At 38.5% G+C, this 13,876-nt stretch overlaps 1 protein-coding gene and 1 pseudogene across 1 annotated transcript in view; both read left to right on the plus strand.

Annotated features, from left to right (window-relative positions):
• LOC125999386 (coatomer subunit delta-like) overlaps window positions 1-4,877 on the plus strand; it is a 38,191-nt gene extending 33,314 nt beyond the window's left edge. The window contains 1 exon segment of the mRNA XM_049767442.1: window positions 3,189-4,877. Coding sequence (XP_049623399.1) covers window positions 3,189-4,819 — 1,631 coding nt within the window. The 3' untranslated portion in view covers window positions 4,820-4,877.
• Window positions 4,878-12,784: 7,907 nt separating this feature from the next.
• Window positions 12,785-12,903, plus strand: LOC126000071 (uncharacterized; annotated as a pseudogene).
• Window positions 12,904-13,876: the final 973 nt, after the last annotated feature.

Consider the following 13,876-nt stretch of genomic DNA (forward strand, 5'->3'; position numbering starts at 1 on the left):
AGCCATTATGATCAAAATAAAAATTATATTTAAAAAACCCTGTTTCAAAAAATTGAATGGTATTGGAATAAAGACAGACCCTCAGATCAGTGGAATAGCTTGACTATTCAGAAAATGTTCCTTAAACATACAATCAATTAATTTTTGATAAAAGGGAAAGAAATCCAAAGTCTAGCAAGGAAAGCCTCTTCAGAAATTGGTATTGTCACAACTGGTTATCCACTTGCAAAAAAGCGAACTCAGACCCGCAGCTAACACCAAATATGAAGGTAAAATACAAATGGATTAAAGACCTTGATATCAGACCTGAAACCATAGGTATATAGAACTACACATAGGTAAAACACTTCATGACATTGAAACTAAAGGCATCTTCAAGGAGGAAACAGCACTCTCCAAACAAGTGGAAGCAGAGATAAACAGATGAGAATATATTAAGCTGAGAATCTTCTGCACCTCAAAGGAAATAGTGCCTAGGGTACAAGAGCCACCTACTGAGTGGGAGCAACTATTTACCCAATACCTATCAGATATGGAGCTAATATCTAAAATATACAAGGCACTGACAGAACTTTAACCCCATCAAAAAATGAGGAGAAGAATTGAACAGACACTTCCTCAAAGAAGAACGAAAAATGGCCAAAAGATACATAAAAATGCACCACATCACTAATCATCAAAACAACTATGAGGTACCATCTCATGCCACAGAGACAGGTGCACATCACAAAGATAATAAAAATAAAAAATAAAGGAAAATCAGTGCTGGTGGGGATGTGGAGAGAAACGAAATCTTATTCACTGCTGGTGTGAATGCCATCTAGTCCAGCCTTTATGGAAAACAATATGGAGATTTATCAAAAACTGGAAAATGAGCTCCCATATGATTCAGCTATACCACTCCTAGGGATATATCCTAGGAACACAAAAAATGCAATTCAAAAATCCCTTCCTCACTCCTATATTCATTGCAGTGCTATTTACAATAGCCAGACTCTGGAAACAACCAAGATGACCTTCAACAGATGAATGGCTAAAGAAAATGTGGTACATATACAATAGAATATTATGCACCCTTCAGGAGATATGAAATCATGAAATTTTTCTATACATGGATGTATATGTAAACTACTATGCTGAGTGAAATATGTCACAGAAAGAGAGATAGACACAGACTAGTCTCATTCATCTATGGGTTTTTAAAAAATTAAAGACATTATTCTAAGAAGGCCAGAGACAGTAGAGTTATGGGCTGGAAGGCCCAGCTCACAGAATGTAGCTAACCACAATGAGTGGCAAATGCTGTTAGGGAAATAATTACACTATCAACTAGCATGACAAAGTTAATGAGTGAGAGAAGTAGAATGCCTGTCTCTAATACAGGCAGGGGTGAAAGAGCAGGGAAAGGGGTATTGGTTGTGGGAAGATTGCACTGCTGCTGGGGGTATTCTGTTTATGACTGAAATGCAACTACAATCATGCTTATAATTATGGTGCTTAAATAAAGATTTTATGAAAAAACTTGAAAATAATTTAGTCATTTGAAATATATTGTTAAAAAATATCAATAAGAGAATCAATTGAACTAAACTTAAATACTTTAATTTTAAAAGGGGCCTATTTTACTGGTAGGCTAGTGGGCAAAGGGCTGTGGTATAGGATGCATGCTGGGGCAATTGGTAGATGAAGGTGGTGGTAGGAAAGTCCCTGCCTCATTGTATATCTCAAATTCAGTTATGAAGAAATCTGTTGAGCATAATTCTTTCAATAAAATAAAAGAAAAAAGAAAATTCATGTTTCTTCAATCGTGTATACTGCTAAGAAAGCTTTAGCAATATTACCACATTGGAATTTGTATTCTTGCAGCAAATTTTAGAACTGTACATTCCTACGGGAAAGGGATGAGAAGCTTTGGCCAGCTCTAGAGTTAACATATTCTTTCAACTTCCTTCTCCATAAATAAGGACACACCATGAGATATACCGTATTTTCTGACGTATAAGATGATCGGGCGTATAAAACCGCCCCCTAATTTTACAGTAAAAACATAGGTTTAGGCCTATGTTCGCTGTAATAGACTTCCTCTCTGACTCTGGCCAATCTGAGCAGGCTTCTTACAGTGTAGATTTGGGTACAGAACATTGTATAATTTGCATGCATAAAAAGCCTTCTTGGATTGACTGAGTTAGAGAGGTGGTCTCAGCAGCCTTGCAATGATTGGTGCAGGATCGAGTTGGAAAATTCGTTTCGTGTCAATATCCAGATGATTTTCGTTTATTGGCATATTGAAAAGTTTCTCAGGATATACTCAGTGTATAAGACGACCCCCGATTTTTGGTTGACTTTCATTTCAAAGTCGTCTTATACGCCAGAAAATATGGTATCTGTTTAAGACTTTTACAAGTAAATAAAGTGTTGTCAAATAAGAATATCTTATTCTATGGCAAATCTCAAGAATATATTCATTTTGCATAACAAGCTTTATACTTATTGATTAGAAAACTTTTTCATATAGTAACTATGAATATATCATCAAGATGAATCAAAGATAAAGAGGAAAAATAAAATCCAGTGTCTATGAAGATAGATCAAATTGGCATATCACATGCTTAGAATGTGTAAGATTTGAGTTTGAACACTATAACTACACTGTGATCCCAGTACCGATAGGCCTGTACACCATGCAGTATGTCAAGAACCTAATCATCAGGCCATCTCTATGGCTCAATTACTACTAGGTATGGCTCCTAGTTAATCCTACTATTGCTACATGAAGTACATATTAAAATTATAAAATATAGTTGTTGTTATTAGTCTTTTAATCCAGAAAGTATCCTAGAATTTTTTTATTTTATTAAAAAAACACAATAGATTTTTAAGAGTAATTTGCTTTCCTATAATAGTTTTTAAATGTCTATAAACAATGATATCTACAAAAAGTACTAACAGTGACCTGTAATACAGCAGGTAGGGAAATTTCCTTAAAAGTGGCCAACCCAGTTTTGATCCTTGGATTCCCATAATGTACCCAAGAAGTAAGAAGTATAAGAAGTAAGAAGTAAATAAAAAGTAAACTTTGAGTGCAGAGCCAGGAGTTACACCCTGATCATGACCAGGTGTAGACAAAAACAAACTACCCCCCCAAAATAAACAGACATGTGTTGACATGCCATAAATAAAAAACCTAGAGAGGCAAAGCAGCAGCGGCAGCGGCTCCTCCTGTCAACGGGGGGCGGCAGGTCCGGAGCAGCCGGTGGTCCCCGTCCCGCACTCCAGCCCATGTGGCCACTGTCACTGTCGCCATGGTTCTGCGGTATGTACGAAGGCAGGAAAGGCGATTGTCTCCCGACAGTTCGTGGAAATGACCCGGACTCAGATAGAGGGCTTATTAGCAGCTTTCCCGAAGCTTATGAACACGGGCAAGCAGCACACGTTCGTTGAAACGGAGAGTGTGCGCTACATCTACCAGCCCATGGAGAAACTGTACATGGTGCTAATCACCACCAAAAACAGCAACATACTGGAGGACCTGGAGACACTGTGGCTCTTCTAGCGAGTGATTCCTGAATATTGCCGAGCCTTAGAGGAGAATGAAATATCCGAGCACTGTTTTGATTTGAATTTTGCTTTTGATGAAATTGTCGCCCTGGGATACCGGGAGAATGTCAACTTGGCACAGATCAGAACCTTCACAGGAATGGATTCTCATAAAGAGAAGGTGTTTAGAGCAGTCAGAGAGACTCAAGAACGAGATGCCAAGGCAGAAATGCGGCGTAAAGCCAAGGAATTACAACAGGCCCGAAGAGATGCAGAGAGACAGGGCAAGAAGGCACCAGGTTTCGGAGGATTTGGAAACTCTGCGGTATCTGGAGGCAGCACAGCTGCCATGATCACAGAGACCATCATAGAAACTGATAAGCCAAAAGTGGCACCTGCCCCAGCCAGACCTTCTGGCCCCAGCAAGGCTTTGAAACTTGGAAAGGAAGTAGATAACTTCGTGGACAAGTTAAAATCTGAAGGCGAAACCATCGTGTCCTCCAGTATGGGCAAGCGCCCCTCCGAAGCAGCCAAAGTGCATGCTTCACCCATTAAGATGGAAAGTGTGCACATGAAGATAGAAGAAAAGATCACATTGACCTGCGGAGGAGATGGAGGGTTACAGAATATGGAGTTGCACGGGATGATTATGCTTCGGATCTCGGATGATAAATTTGGCCGAATTCGCCTTCATGTGGAAAACGACGACAAGAAAGGGGTGAAGCTACAGACACATCCAAATGTAGACAAAAAACTTTTCACTGCGCAATTTCTTATTGGCTTGAAGAATCCAGAGAAGTCATTTCCAGTTAACAGTGATGTGGGGGTGCTAAAATGGAGATTACAGTCCACAGAGGATTCTTTTATTCCACTGACAATTAATTGCTGGCCCTCAGAGAGTGGAAATGGCTGTGATGTCAACATTGAGTATGAACTACAAGAAGACAATTTAGAGTTGAATGATGTGGTTATCACTATACCACTCCCATCTGGTGTTGGTGCACCTGCCATTGGTGAGATTGATGGCGAGTATCGGCATGACAGTCCGCGAAATACCTTGGAGTGGTGCCTTCTGGTGATTGATGCCAAAAACAAGAGATGCAGCCTGGAGTTTAGCATTGCTGGGCAGCCCAACGACTTCTTCCCTGTTCAAGTCTCCTTCATCTCCAAAAAGAATTACTGCAACATACAGGTAACCAAAGTGACCCAGGTAGATGGAAACAACCCTGTAAGGTTCTCCACAGAGACCATCTTCCTAGTGAATAACTATGAAATCCTGTAATACCATGATGAGGAAACCGAAAAGGAAAAGTTTGAAATTAATAAAGAAGAAGCCAACAGTGGCTGAAGAGTTTTTTCCAAATCTACAAGCCATTGGAGACCCTTTTTTTCTGACACAATGCTCGATTCTCTGCACACAGGACCCTCAACCTCATCCTCAGTGTTCTGGTGTCACAGAGACATTCATTGGGAAAGCAATGACACACACACGCGAAGGGGAAAGGGTGCGGATTTCTTTGGCAGGTTTGACTGGCCAGCAGGAGAGCTTGAGCACCCCCAGTTAACCACCTTTTCTGCCTTCATCTAAGTTGTTCTTTTATTTTAATCCCTAAATTTAGATTTTCTACCTTTTTTTTAAGCACAAGAGGCTTTCTCTGCAGAGATTTTTTAATCTTCATACACCTTTCATTTTTTTCTTTCTAAACATTCAGTCAGGCATTGGGATCCTCTTGTATGGGGCACTGTCTTGTTTGGCATTCCCGGAACAGCTTCCTTTAGTCCAGCTATGATTTTGGACTAAACAGGTAAACTGCTTGGGGCCTAGAAGTTAAGAGATGAGGGCATCTGTGGCCTTTTCTTACGTTCACTCACTGTCCTCCCCACCCCAACCTCTTTGGCCAAGTTGATTTCTGTCCAGGGCTACCTCCAGTTTTAGAGCCCTGCTGTGAATCCTACTTGTGTCTCTAAAGCGAAAGAGAAGCCGCTTTCAAAGGTCACAGCATCCCGCGCAGGATGGCTGGGCGGGGAGTGGCTCAGTACATTTAGGTGGTTAGTTGACGTCCACTGGTAATCATGTTTGCAGCTGGTGCTCCATGTTTGAGTACTTAAGTTAAAACATAACAGCTGCTCATGGTTCCTCACATTCAGCACCTTGGTCTTCCAGGCTGTGGTCAAGACTTTTCTTTCTAGCAGAAATGAGGTTATGACCCTGGAGGTAATGCTGTCTGTCTTTCTGCCAGTCACCTGGGCTGTGAACTATTGAGGAAACTCCCTTTTCCACTATCAGGTTTTGAGCATTTCAAGAGGGAGCTGAATACTGGTCTGTAGGGATTGTTGGGCTATTCTCTATTTCCTTCAAGTCTGGCCACCATTTTTTCATCAGCCTGTCTGATCATGTCTCTGGATTCCATTTTTTTTCCTTACCCTAAGCTTTGTCCACTGTTATTCTTTGGTGATGGCTTCTCAGGCCTGTGTGTTGAATGGAAAGGGCCGCATCTGCCAACCCAACATCAGCTTTTAATCCAGTACTGCACTCAGTGGGTTAATGGAGTTGCTACCATGCAGCCTGGCAAGGCTAAGAAGCTGATCACTCCATGCCCTCGTGCCTCTCCGCTCTGCCTGACCTTCCCAGCTGAAAAGGAACACACATGGCCATGGAACTGTTTGCCAAAGAAATTCTAGGTCTTTCCCATTCCCTTAACAGTATCAGGGAAGCATCCTTTATCTTGAGCTTGGTGTCCACATGAGGTTTTTGAGGAAGAGGGCTGGGCCAAGGAATCTTTCATGTAGTGAAGTAGGCAAGAAATCTTATTAATCCAGTTTTGTTTGAGAGTTGCTTGTCCATATGATTTTTTTTAAAAGTCGTTTAGTTTCACAAAACAAAACTTTCTGAGATTACTTTTGGGATAATATTTAAAACAAGCGGTTTTGTAACCTTGTAAAATACATAGGGAATATAACATTCCAGTGTACACAAAGAAGGCAAATTCTTTAATCAAATAAAGAATATTATAAAATGAAAAAAAATAAAAAAATAAAAAACCTACAGCTAATTTTATACGCAGTGAAAAACTGAAGTCATTTCTCTAAGATCAGGAACAAGATACGAATTTTTCTCTCAAAACTACTATTAAATATAATCTTATAAATCCTAGCCAGAGCAATTTAGCATGAAAAAGAAACAAAGAGACTATCATTATTTGGAAAACACATTGTAATATATAGAGAATCCCCTAAAGATTCTGCAAAAATAAATTATTAGAAATCATGAATCAGTGAAGCAGCATGTTTTAACAATGTAAACAACAAACTTGTGTAAACAAAAAATATAATAGATGAAAATTAAGAAAATAGTCGTATGTGTAAGCACACGACAAAGAATAAAGTACCTATGAATAAACCTGACAAGGGAAGTGAATGAAAATGAAAATGATCATATGTCACTTAAAGAAAGAAGACAAAGAAATGGAAAGTTATAGTGTGCTAATGGATTTGAATAACTTGCTCTGTTAAAGTGGAGTTTTTAACCCAAATCAATATTAAGAATGATTTGTTGGGGCTGGAGTGGTGGTGCAAGTGGTAAGGCTGTTCACGCTAGCCTAGAACAGACCATGTTTTGATCCCCTGGTGTCCCATATGGTACCCCAAGCCCGGGGCTATTTCTGAGTGCATAGCCAGGAGTAATCCCTGAGCATCATCGGGTGTGGTCCCAAAAGAGTACCCCCCAAAAGAATGATTGTTGTTTGTTTTTAGGTCACATCCTGGTGCTCAAGACTTACTTCTGTCTCTTTGCTCAGGGTACAGGAGATTATATAAGGGGTCTGGAATTGAACTCAGGTTAGTTATATGTAACTCAATAGCCCTACCGACTCTATTATCCATCTCCATGAATATTAGCCCCTATAATGTCTTAATTGAAAATTAAATCCCAGCAGGAAGGATGGCACCTAAGGCAATACCACCCTTTTCAGTATTGCATGTCAGCATCCAGGTGCTGCTACATTCCTCACTGCCTCAGCAGTGTAATTAAATTGTAACTTTAATTTGTCTCAAATATATTAATTCGCAAGGCACTAATGTGAGTGGCATTGTTTTAGTAATGTCCAATTATTCTCCATAATTATTTGTGTATAAGAAAATCATTGACTTTTGCATGTTAATTTCATAGCCTGCCACTTTGCTATATGAATCTATTGTTTCTAGAAACTTTTTAGAAGAGTCTTTAGGGTTTTCTATATATAGTATAATGTCATCTGCAAACAGTGAGAGCTTGAATTCTTCCTTTCCTGTATGGATGCCCTTGATATCTTTTTCTTGCCTAATCGCTAGGGCAAATACTTCAAGTACTATGTTGAATAGGATTGGTGAGAGGAGGACGCCTTGTCTTGTACCAGAATATAAGAAATGCCTTTTAGTTTATCTCCATCAAGAACAATATTTACCATTGGCATGTGGTAAATGGCCTTGACCTGTGCAAAGAAAACTACAAAACTACAAAACACTGCTTAAAGAATTACAAGAGGACACAAGAAAATGGAAACACATACTCTCTTCATGAATCGGGAAAATTAATATCATTAAAATGGCTATACTCCCCAAAGCATTGTATAGATTTAATGCAATTCCTCTAGGAATACCCATGACATTCTTAAAAAGAAATGGACATGGGGCCAGAGAGGTGGAGTAAGTGCCTTGCAAGCACTAGCCTAGGACGAACTAGGGTTCGATCCCATGACATCCCATATGGTCCCCCCAAGCCAGGAGCAATTTCTGAGCACATAGCCAGGAGTAACCCCTGAGCATCAAACGGGTGTGCCCCCTTCCAAAATAAGAAGTGGATCAAAAAATATTAAAATTTATTTGGAAATATAAACACCCATAAATAGCTAAAGCAACCCTTAGGAAGAATTAGATGGGAGGCATCACTTTCCCCAATTTTAAATTGTACAACAAAGCAATAGTCATTGAAACTACTTGGTATTGGCATAAAGATAGACAGATAATAGGAATAGACTTGAGTATTCAGATAATGTTCCCCAGACATACAATCAATTAATCTTTGATAAAGGGTCAAGAAATGCAAAATGGTGCAAGGAGAGCCTCTTCAACAAGTTGTGCTGAGACAACTCGTCAGCAAAAAAGCGAGCTCAAACCTCTATCTAACACCATGCACAAGGTCAATTTCAAATTGATATTAGACCTGAAACTATAATGAATATAGAATAACACATAGGTAAAACACTCTATAATATTGAGACTAAGGGCATTTTCAAGAAGGAAACAGCACTGTCCAAACAACTGGAAGTGGAGATAAACAGATGGGACTATAAACAGATGGGACTATATTAAGATGTGAAGCTTCTGAATCTAAAAGGAAATAGAGACTAGGATACAAAAACCAGCCACAGAATGGGAGAAACTATTCACCCAATATCCATCAGATATGTGGCAATATCTAAGGTATACATGCTACTGATAGAACTTAACAAAAAAAATCATCTGACCTCATCAAAAATGTAAAGAAAAATGAACAATTTCTCAAAGAAAAAAATACAAATTGCCAAAAGATACATAAAAGTGCTCCACATCACTAATCATCAGGGAGATGCAAATCAAAACAACAATGAAGTCAGCTCACACCACAGACAATGGCACGTGTCACAAAGAATAGGAACAATCAGTGTTGGTGGTGATGTGGAAAGAAAGGAATTCACATTCACTGCTGTTAGGAATGCCATCTAGTCCAGCCTTTTATGGAAAACTGAATGGAGATTTCTAAAAAAAAAATAAAACTGGAAACTAAGCTCCCATATGATCCAGCTATTCCACTCCTAGGGATATAGCCTAGGAACACAGAAACACAATAAAAAAATTGCCCTCTGCAAACCTATATTTATTGCAGTGCTATTTACAATAGCCAGAATCTGGAGACAAGCCAGTTGTCCTTCAACAGATGAGTGGCTACAGAAAAAGTGGTATATATACACAATGGAATACTATGCAGCCATTTGGAAAAAATAAAGTCATGAAATTTGTCTAAACATGAATGGACATGGAAACTATTATGCTGAGTGAAATAAGTCAAAGAAAGTTAGATAGACACAGAATAGTTTTCTCTTCTGTGGTATTTAAGAAAGAAAACATTATCGTAATTACACCAAAAGACAATAGGGATAAACATTACAAGGAGTGGCCCATGGTATGAAGCTTATCACAATGAGTGGTGAGTTTAGTTAGAGAAATAACTACACTAACAACTATCATGACAATGGTAGTGAGTGAGAGAAATAGAATGCCTTTTTCAAATTCATGCAGAGAGTAGGGAGGAGGGAGATGAGTACGGGGCATTGGTGGTGGGAAATTTGCATTGGTGAAGGGGGGGTATTCTTTTTTTATAACTGAAACCCAACTACAAATATGTTTGTAATCATGGTGTTTAAGTAAACATAATGTTAAAAATAAAGAAATAAAATGTTACTTTAAATTTGAAGACAATGAGTGATTTATTATCTACCTCTGCCTCTATCTCTGACTCAGCATGAATGTGGATGCTGTCAAGGGATTTGGAGAGATAGGAAAGTGGGTAGGGCTCTTGATTTGCATGAGACCTTAGCAATTTGGATCCCTGAAACTCCATTTTGTCTCCTGTGCACTACAGAAATAACTTCTGAGTTCAGTGCCTAGAGTATTTTCAGGTATTTTCTGGTTCACGTACAGCTGCACCAAGTTACATTATGATCTCTGCTGTGCCAACACCTCTGCCAATATGAGTTCATCTTAGATCCCCACAGCCACAGCTAAAGTCCCTGACAACCATTGAATATGTCATAGAGAACCATGTGATGACTCGAGGCCATTGCAGAGGGCAGTGGTTGAGCAGTTGATTCTGGGCCTCCTCTCTAGCATGCTTGCACCAGTTCATTGGAAAACTCTGAACAGAAAGGCATTATTTGACCCACATCCCTCAGATGCTTCCAGGTAAACTATGGCCCGACTTCACTGTTTCAGGACTTTCACAGAGGTTTCAAGCTATGGAAGTTTTTAGTAACAGCAGTTTTCAAGCAAAAATTTCTGGCGTCTTCTCAGAGTGAGCACTGGCAGCCTCCCCATCAGCCCTATGTAATTCCAGAGCGCTAAGCAGCCACATCCATATCTCATAGCCACCATGGTGACAATGGCTCCACTTTGCATCGTTTCTGGCTAATCTTGAAAGAGATACAACCCACACCAAGCAGCAGAAACTTATTGACCAAGTTCTACAGAACATGGCCACAAAACATCTTCAAATTCACAATACTGATAGGGCAGCAGGAGCAGACTTAGTTGGAAAAGTAGCATAGATGCCAACTAAGATCAATAAACAGAAACAATAACACACAACTGATTAGCATAAATTGATTAATAAACCTTCAGATATGGAGTTAATAACTTCACAGTTTTTCCTTTAATGAACCATCTTGTCATAATAAGCAATATAAAAAGTTGGGGTGGAGCGGTGGCACAAGTGGTAAGGCATCTTCCTTGCTGGTGCTAGCTTAGGACAGTCTGCGGTTCAATCCCCTGGTGTCCTATTTGGTCCCCCAAGCCAGGAGCGATTTCTGAGTGCATAGCCAGGAGTAACCCCTGAACGTCACCAGGTGTGGCAAAAACAAAACAAAAGAAATTAAAAATAAATCATTTTGCGATTGACAAGGGGGCAGGTTTGAGGGGTGAGGTAAACTAAGGACAATGGTAGAGGTATTGGTGTTGGAACACTGAATGCTCAAAACAAATCTATTATGAACAACTTTATTAACCATAATCTTTAGAGAAAGATAAGAAAGGAAAATTAAATTCTATTTCTTCAAGGAAATAAACATTACTGGAATTTGTATGGAACCACAATATATTAAATAGAAAAAGAAGTACTGAGAGACAAAATAAGGATGCTATCACACATTTCTAGTACAATCTATACTATGCTTTGCTACACTATACTACACTACACTATACTACACTAGTCAGGCTTCAATTTAAAATTATGATTAGCATAATAGCTTAGTGGGCTGCAGTACAATTTTGCATATAGAATGCTTTGGTTTTGTTCATGGCACTATATATTCCCTTGAGTATTTCTAGGAGTGATCCCTAAACTCCAAATCAAGAGGAGTCCCTTGAATTTAAAGGTGGTCCCCCCAAAAACAAATTACATAAAATATATAAATCATTGTATTTACTATACAAACCAAGAGCAATTAAGACAGTAAGGTATTTAAATAAAAGCAGAGCTAAAAATAGATTGATGGCACGGATCTGAGCCAAAACAAGCCCGTGCATATGGGGAGATAATTTATGATAAAGAAATCAAAAACATAAATTAAGTATAAAAATTTTAACAAAATCACACCTGAAAAACAAAACATGCAAAGTTATGAAATAATATTACTCTCATACCATACACAAATTATCTAAAGCAATGAAAAGTTTGGTTATATACAGGAAAACATAAAATACAGAAAAAATACTCTATTAGTGATTTCAATGATGGGTTTAGGGACTTAGTTACAGCAGCAAAGGAAATAGAAATAATGAAAATCTGATTCTATAATATGAAAAAACTTCTGAGTAGTGAATAAACTATCATGAAAAACAAAAGTCTATCTACTGATTAGGATAAAATATTTACATCATCCACATGGCAATAGATTGACATTCAAGGAGTAAAAGCAGTCAAAGAACTCAACAAAAAAACACCCCAAATAAAGAATAATTGCAAGTACAGCTGAATAGACACTTGCCCCCAAGAAGATATACAGATGGCAAACAGGCATGCCAAAAAAAATAGGCTAATAATAGGGATATAAAAGTCAGAAACACAATGAGTTACCACCTCCCACCTCTAAAAATGACCTATATCGAAACAACTGGAAACAGCAAATGCTGGTGAAGATGTAGAGAAAAAGGAACACTCATACACTATGAACAAGAATGTAAACTGGTATAATCTCTATAAAAATAGCATGGAAGTTAATTAAAGTCAAAGTAGGAGGATTTTCAAAATCCTTGCAAGCCCATTACATCAGTAGTAACAAGTGCTGACCAAATTCTGCCTCTGTGTCATTCACCAGGAATGACTGTCCTGCCATGAGGAGTCCTGAAATACTCACAGTCACAACAATATTGGGCCCAAGCACCAAGCAAGGCCGAACCCTGCAATGACCAACATTCTAGACTAGGGCCACATGGGTTTATTAAAAAAATAGTTTCAGTCTACAGCCATACCACCCTGAATGTGCCCGATCTCATCTGATCTTGGAAGCTAAGCAGGGTCGGGCTTGGTTAGTACTTGTATGGGAGAGAGCCTGGGGATACCGGGTGCTAAAGGCTTAAAAAAATAGTTGCAGATGTGATATTTCCTAGGAGATATAAACACCGACCCCCTAGAATATTCCAAGGAAGCCATTGTTGAAAATCATGTAAATGACTATATCATGAAATGAGGGAGGCAACTAATTAAACAAGATTCATAGGAAGGAAATGAGGTTGGAAAAGAGTTACAGTTAAGAAAAAGTTGAGAAACATTTCTATAGACCACAAAGCACAAGAAAACATGAAAAGAACAAAAGAATTTACTGTATCAACAGAGAGTGACAAAAGTCCAAGAAAATCCTTATGTGCATCATATCTATTAAAGCTGTCACTCTAGAACAACATTCTTCTTGTTGTTTAATGATCTGAAAGAAAAACAAATTAAACAATCAATAAATTTGAAGATAGTTTGATGGAAAATAGGATCAAATGCACTCAAGTAGAAATAAAGTGCTAAAGCATACAATAGTGAAAGTCTCAGTAACAGACTGGATAAGTCTGAAAATGAATTGGTGACTTTGAAAACAAGTATACAACTCCTTAAATACAGAAGAAATAATAGAAAAATATAAACAAAAAAAGTGAAGAGAATTTAAGAGCTCACAATTACAGAAGTAAAAAGCTTAGAACATAGGATTTAAGAATTAAAGCAATGAGGGAATGGAGAAGTATGGGAAATTAAAAAAATATGAACCGAGAAGATAGCTAATTTGAAGAGACTGGCGCATTAATACAGAATGGGCCACAGAGTGTTAATTTAAAGGAAAAAACCAATTTCTTGTAATCAAAATGTCAAGAAACAATGATAAAGACAGTTTCCTTAAAGGGAACTGAGTAGTTAGCACACATATACTAAAAAACATGCATAAGATTCACCTCAGATTTCTTTGTTGTTTTGTTTTGTTTTGGGCCACACCCAGTGGCACTCAGGGGTTACTCCTGGCTTTGAACTAAGAAATTGCCCCTGGCAGGATGGGGGGACCATTTGGGA

Source organism: Suncus etruscus, chromosome X, assembly GCF_024139225.1.
Source record: "Suncus etruscus isolate mSunEtr1 chromosome X, mSunEtr1.pri.cur, whole genome shotgun sequence".
Taxonomy (NCBI): Eukaryota; Metazoa; Chordata; class Mammalia; order Eulipotyphla; family Soricidae; genus Suncus; species Suncus etruscus.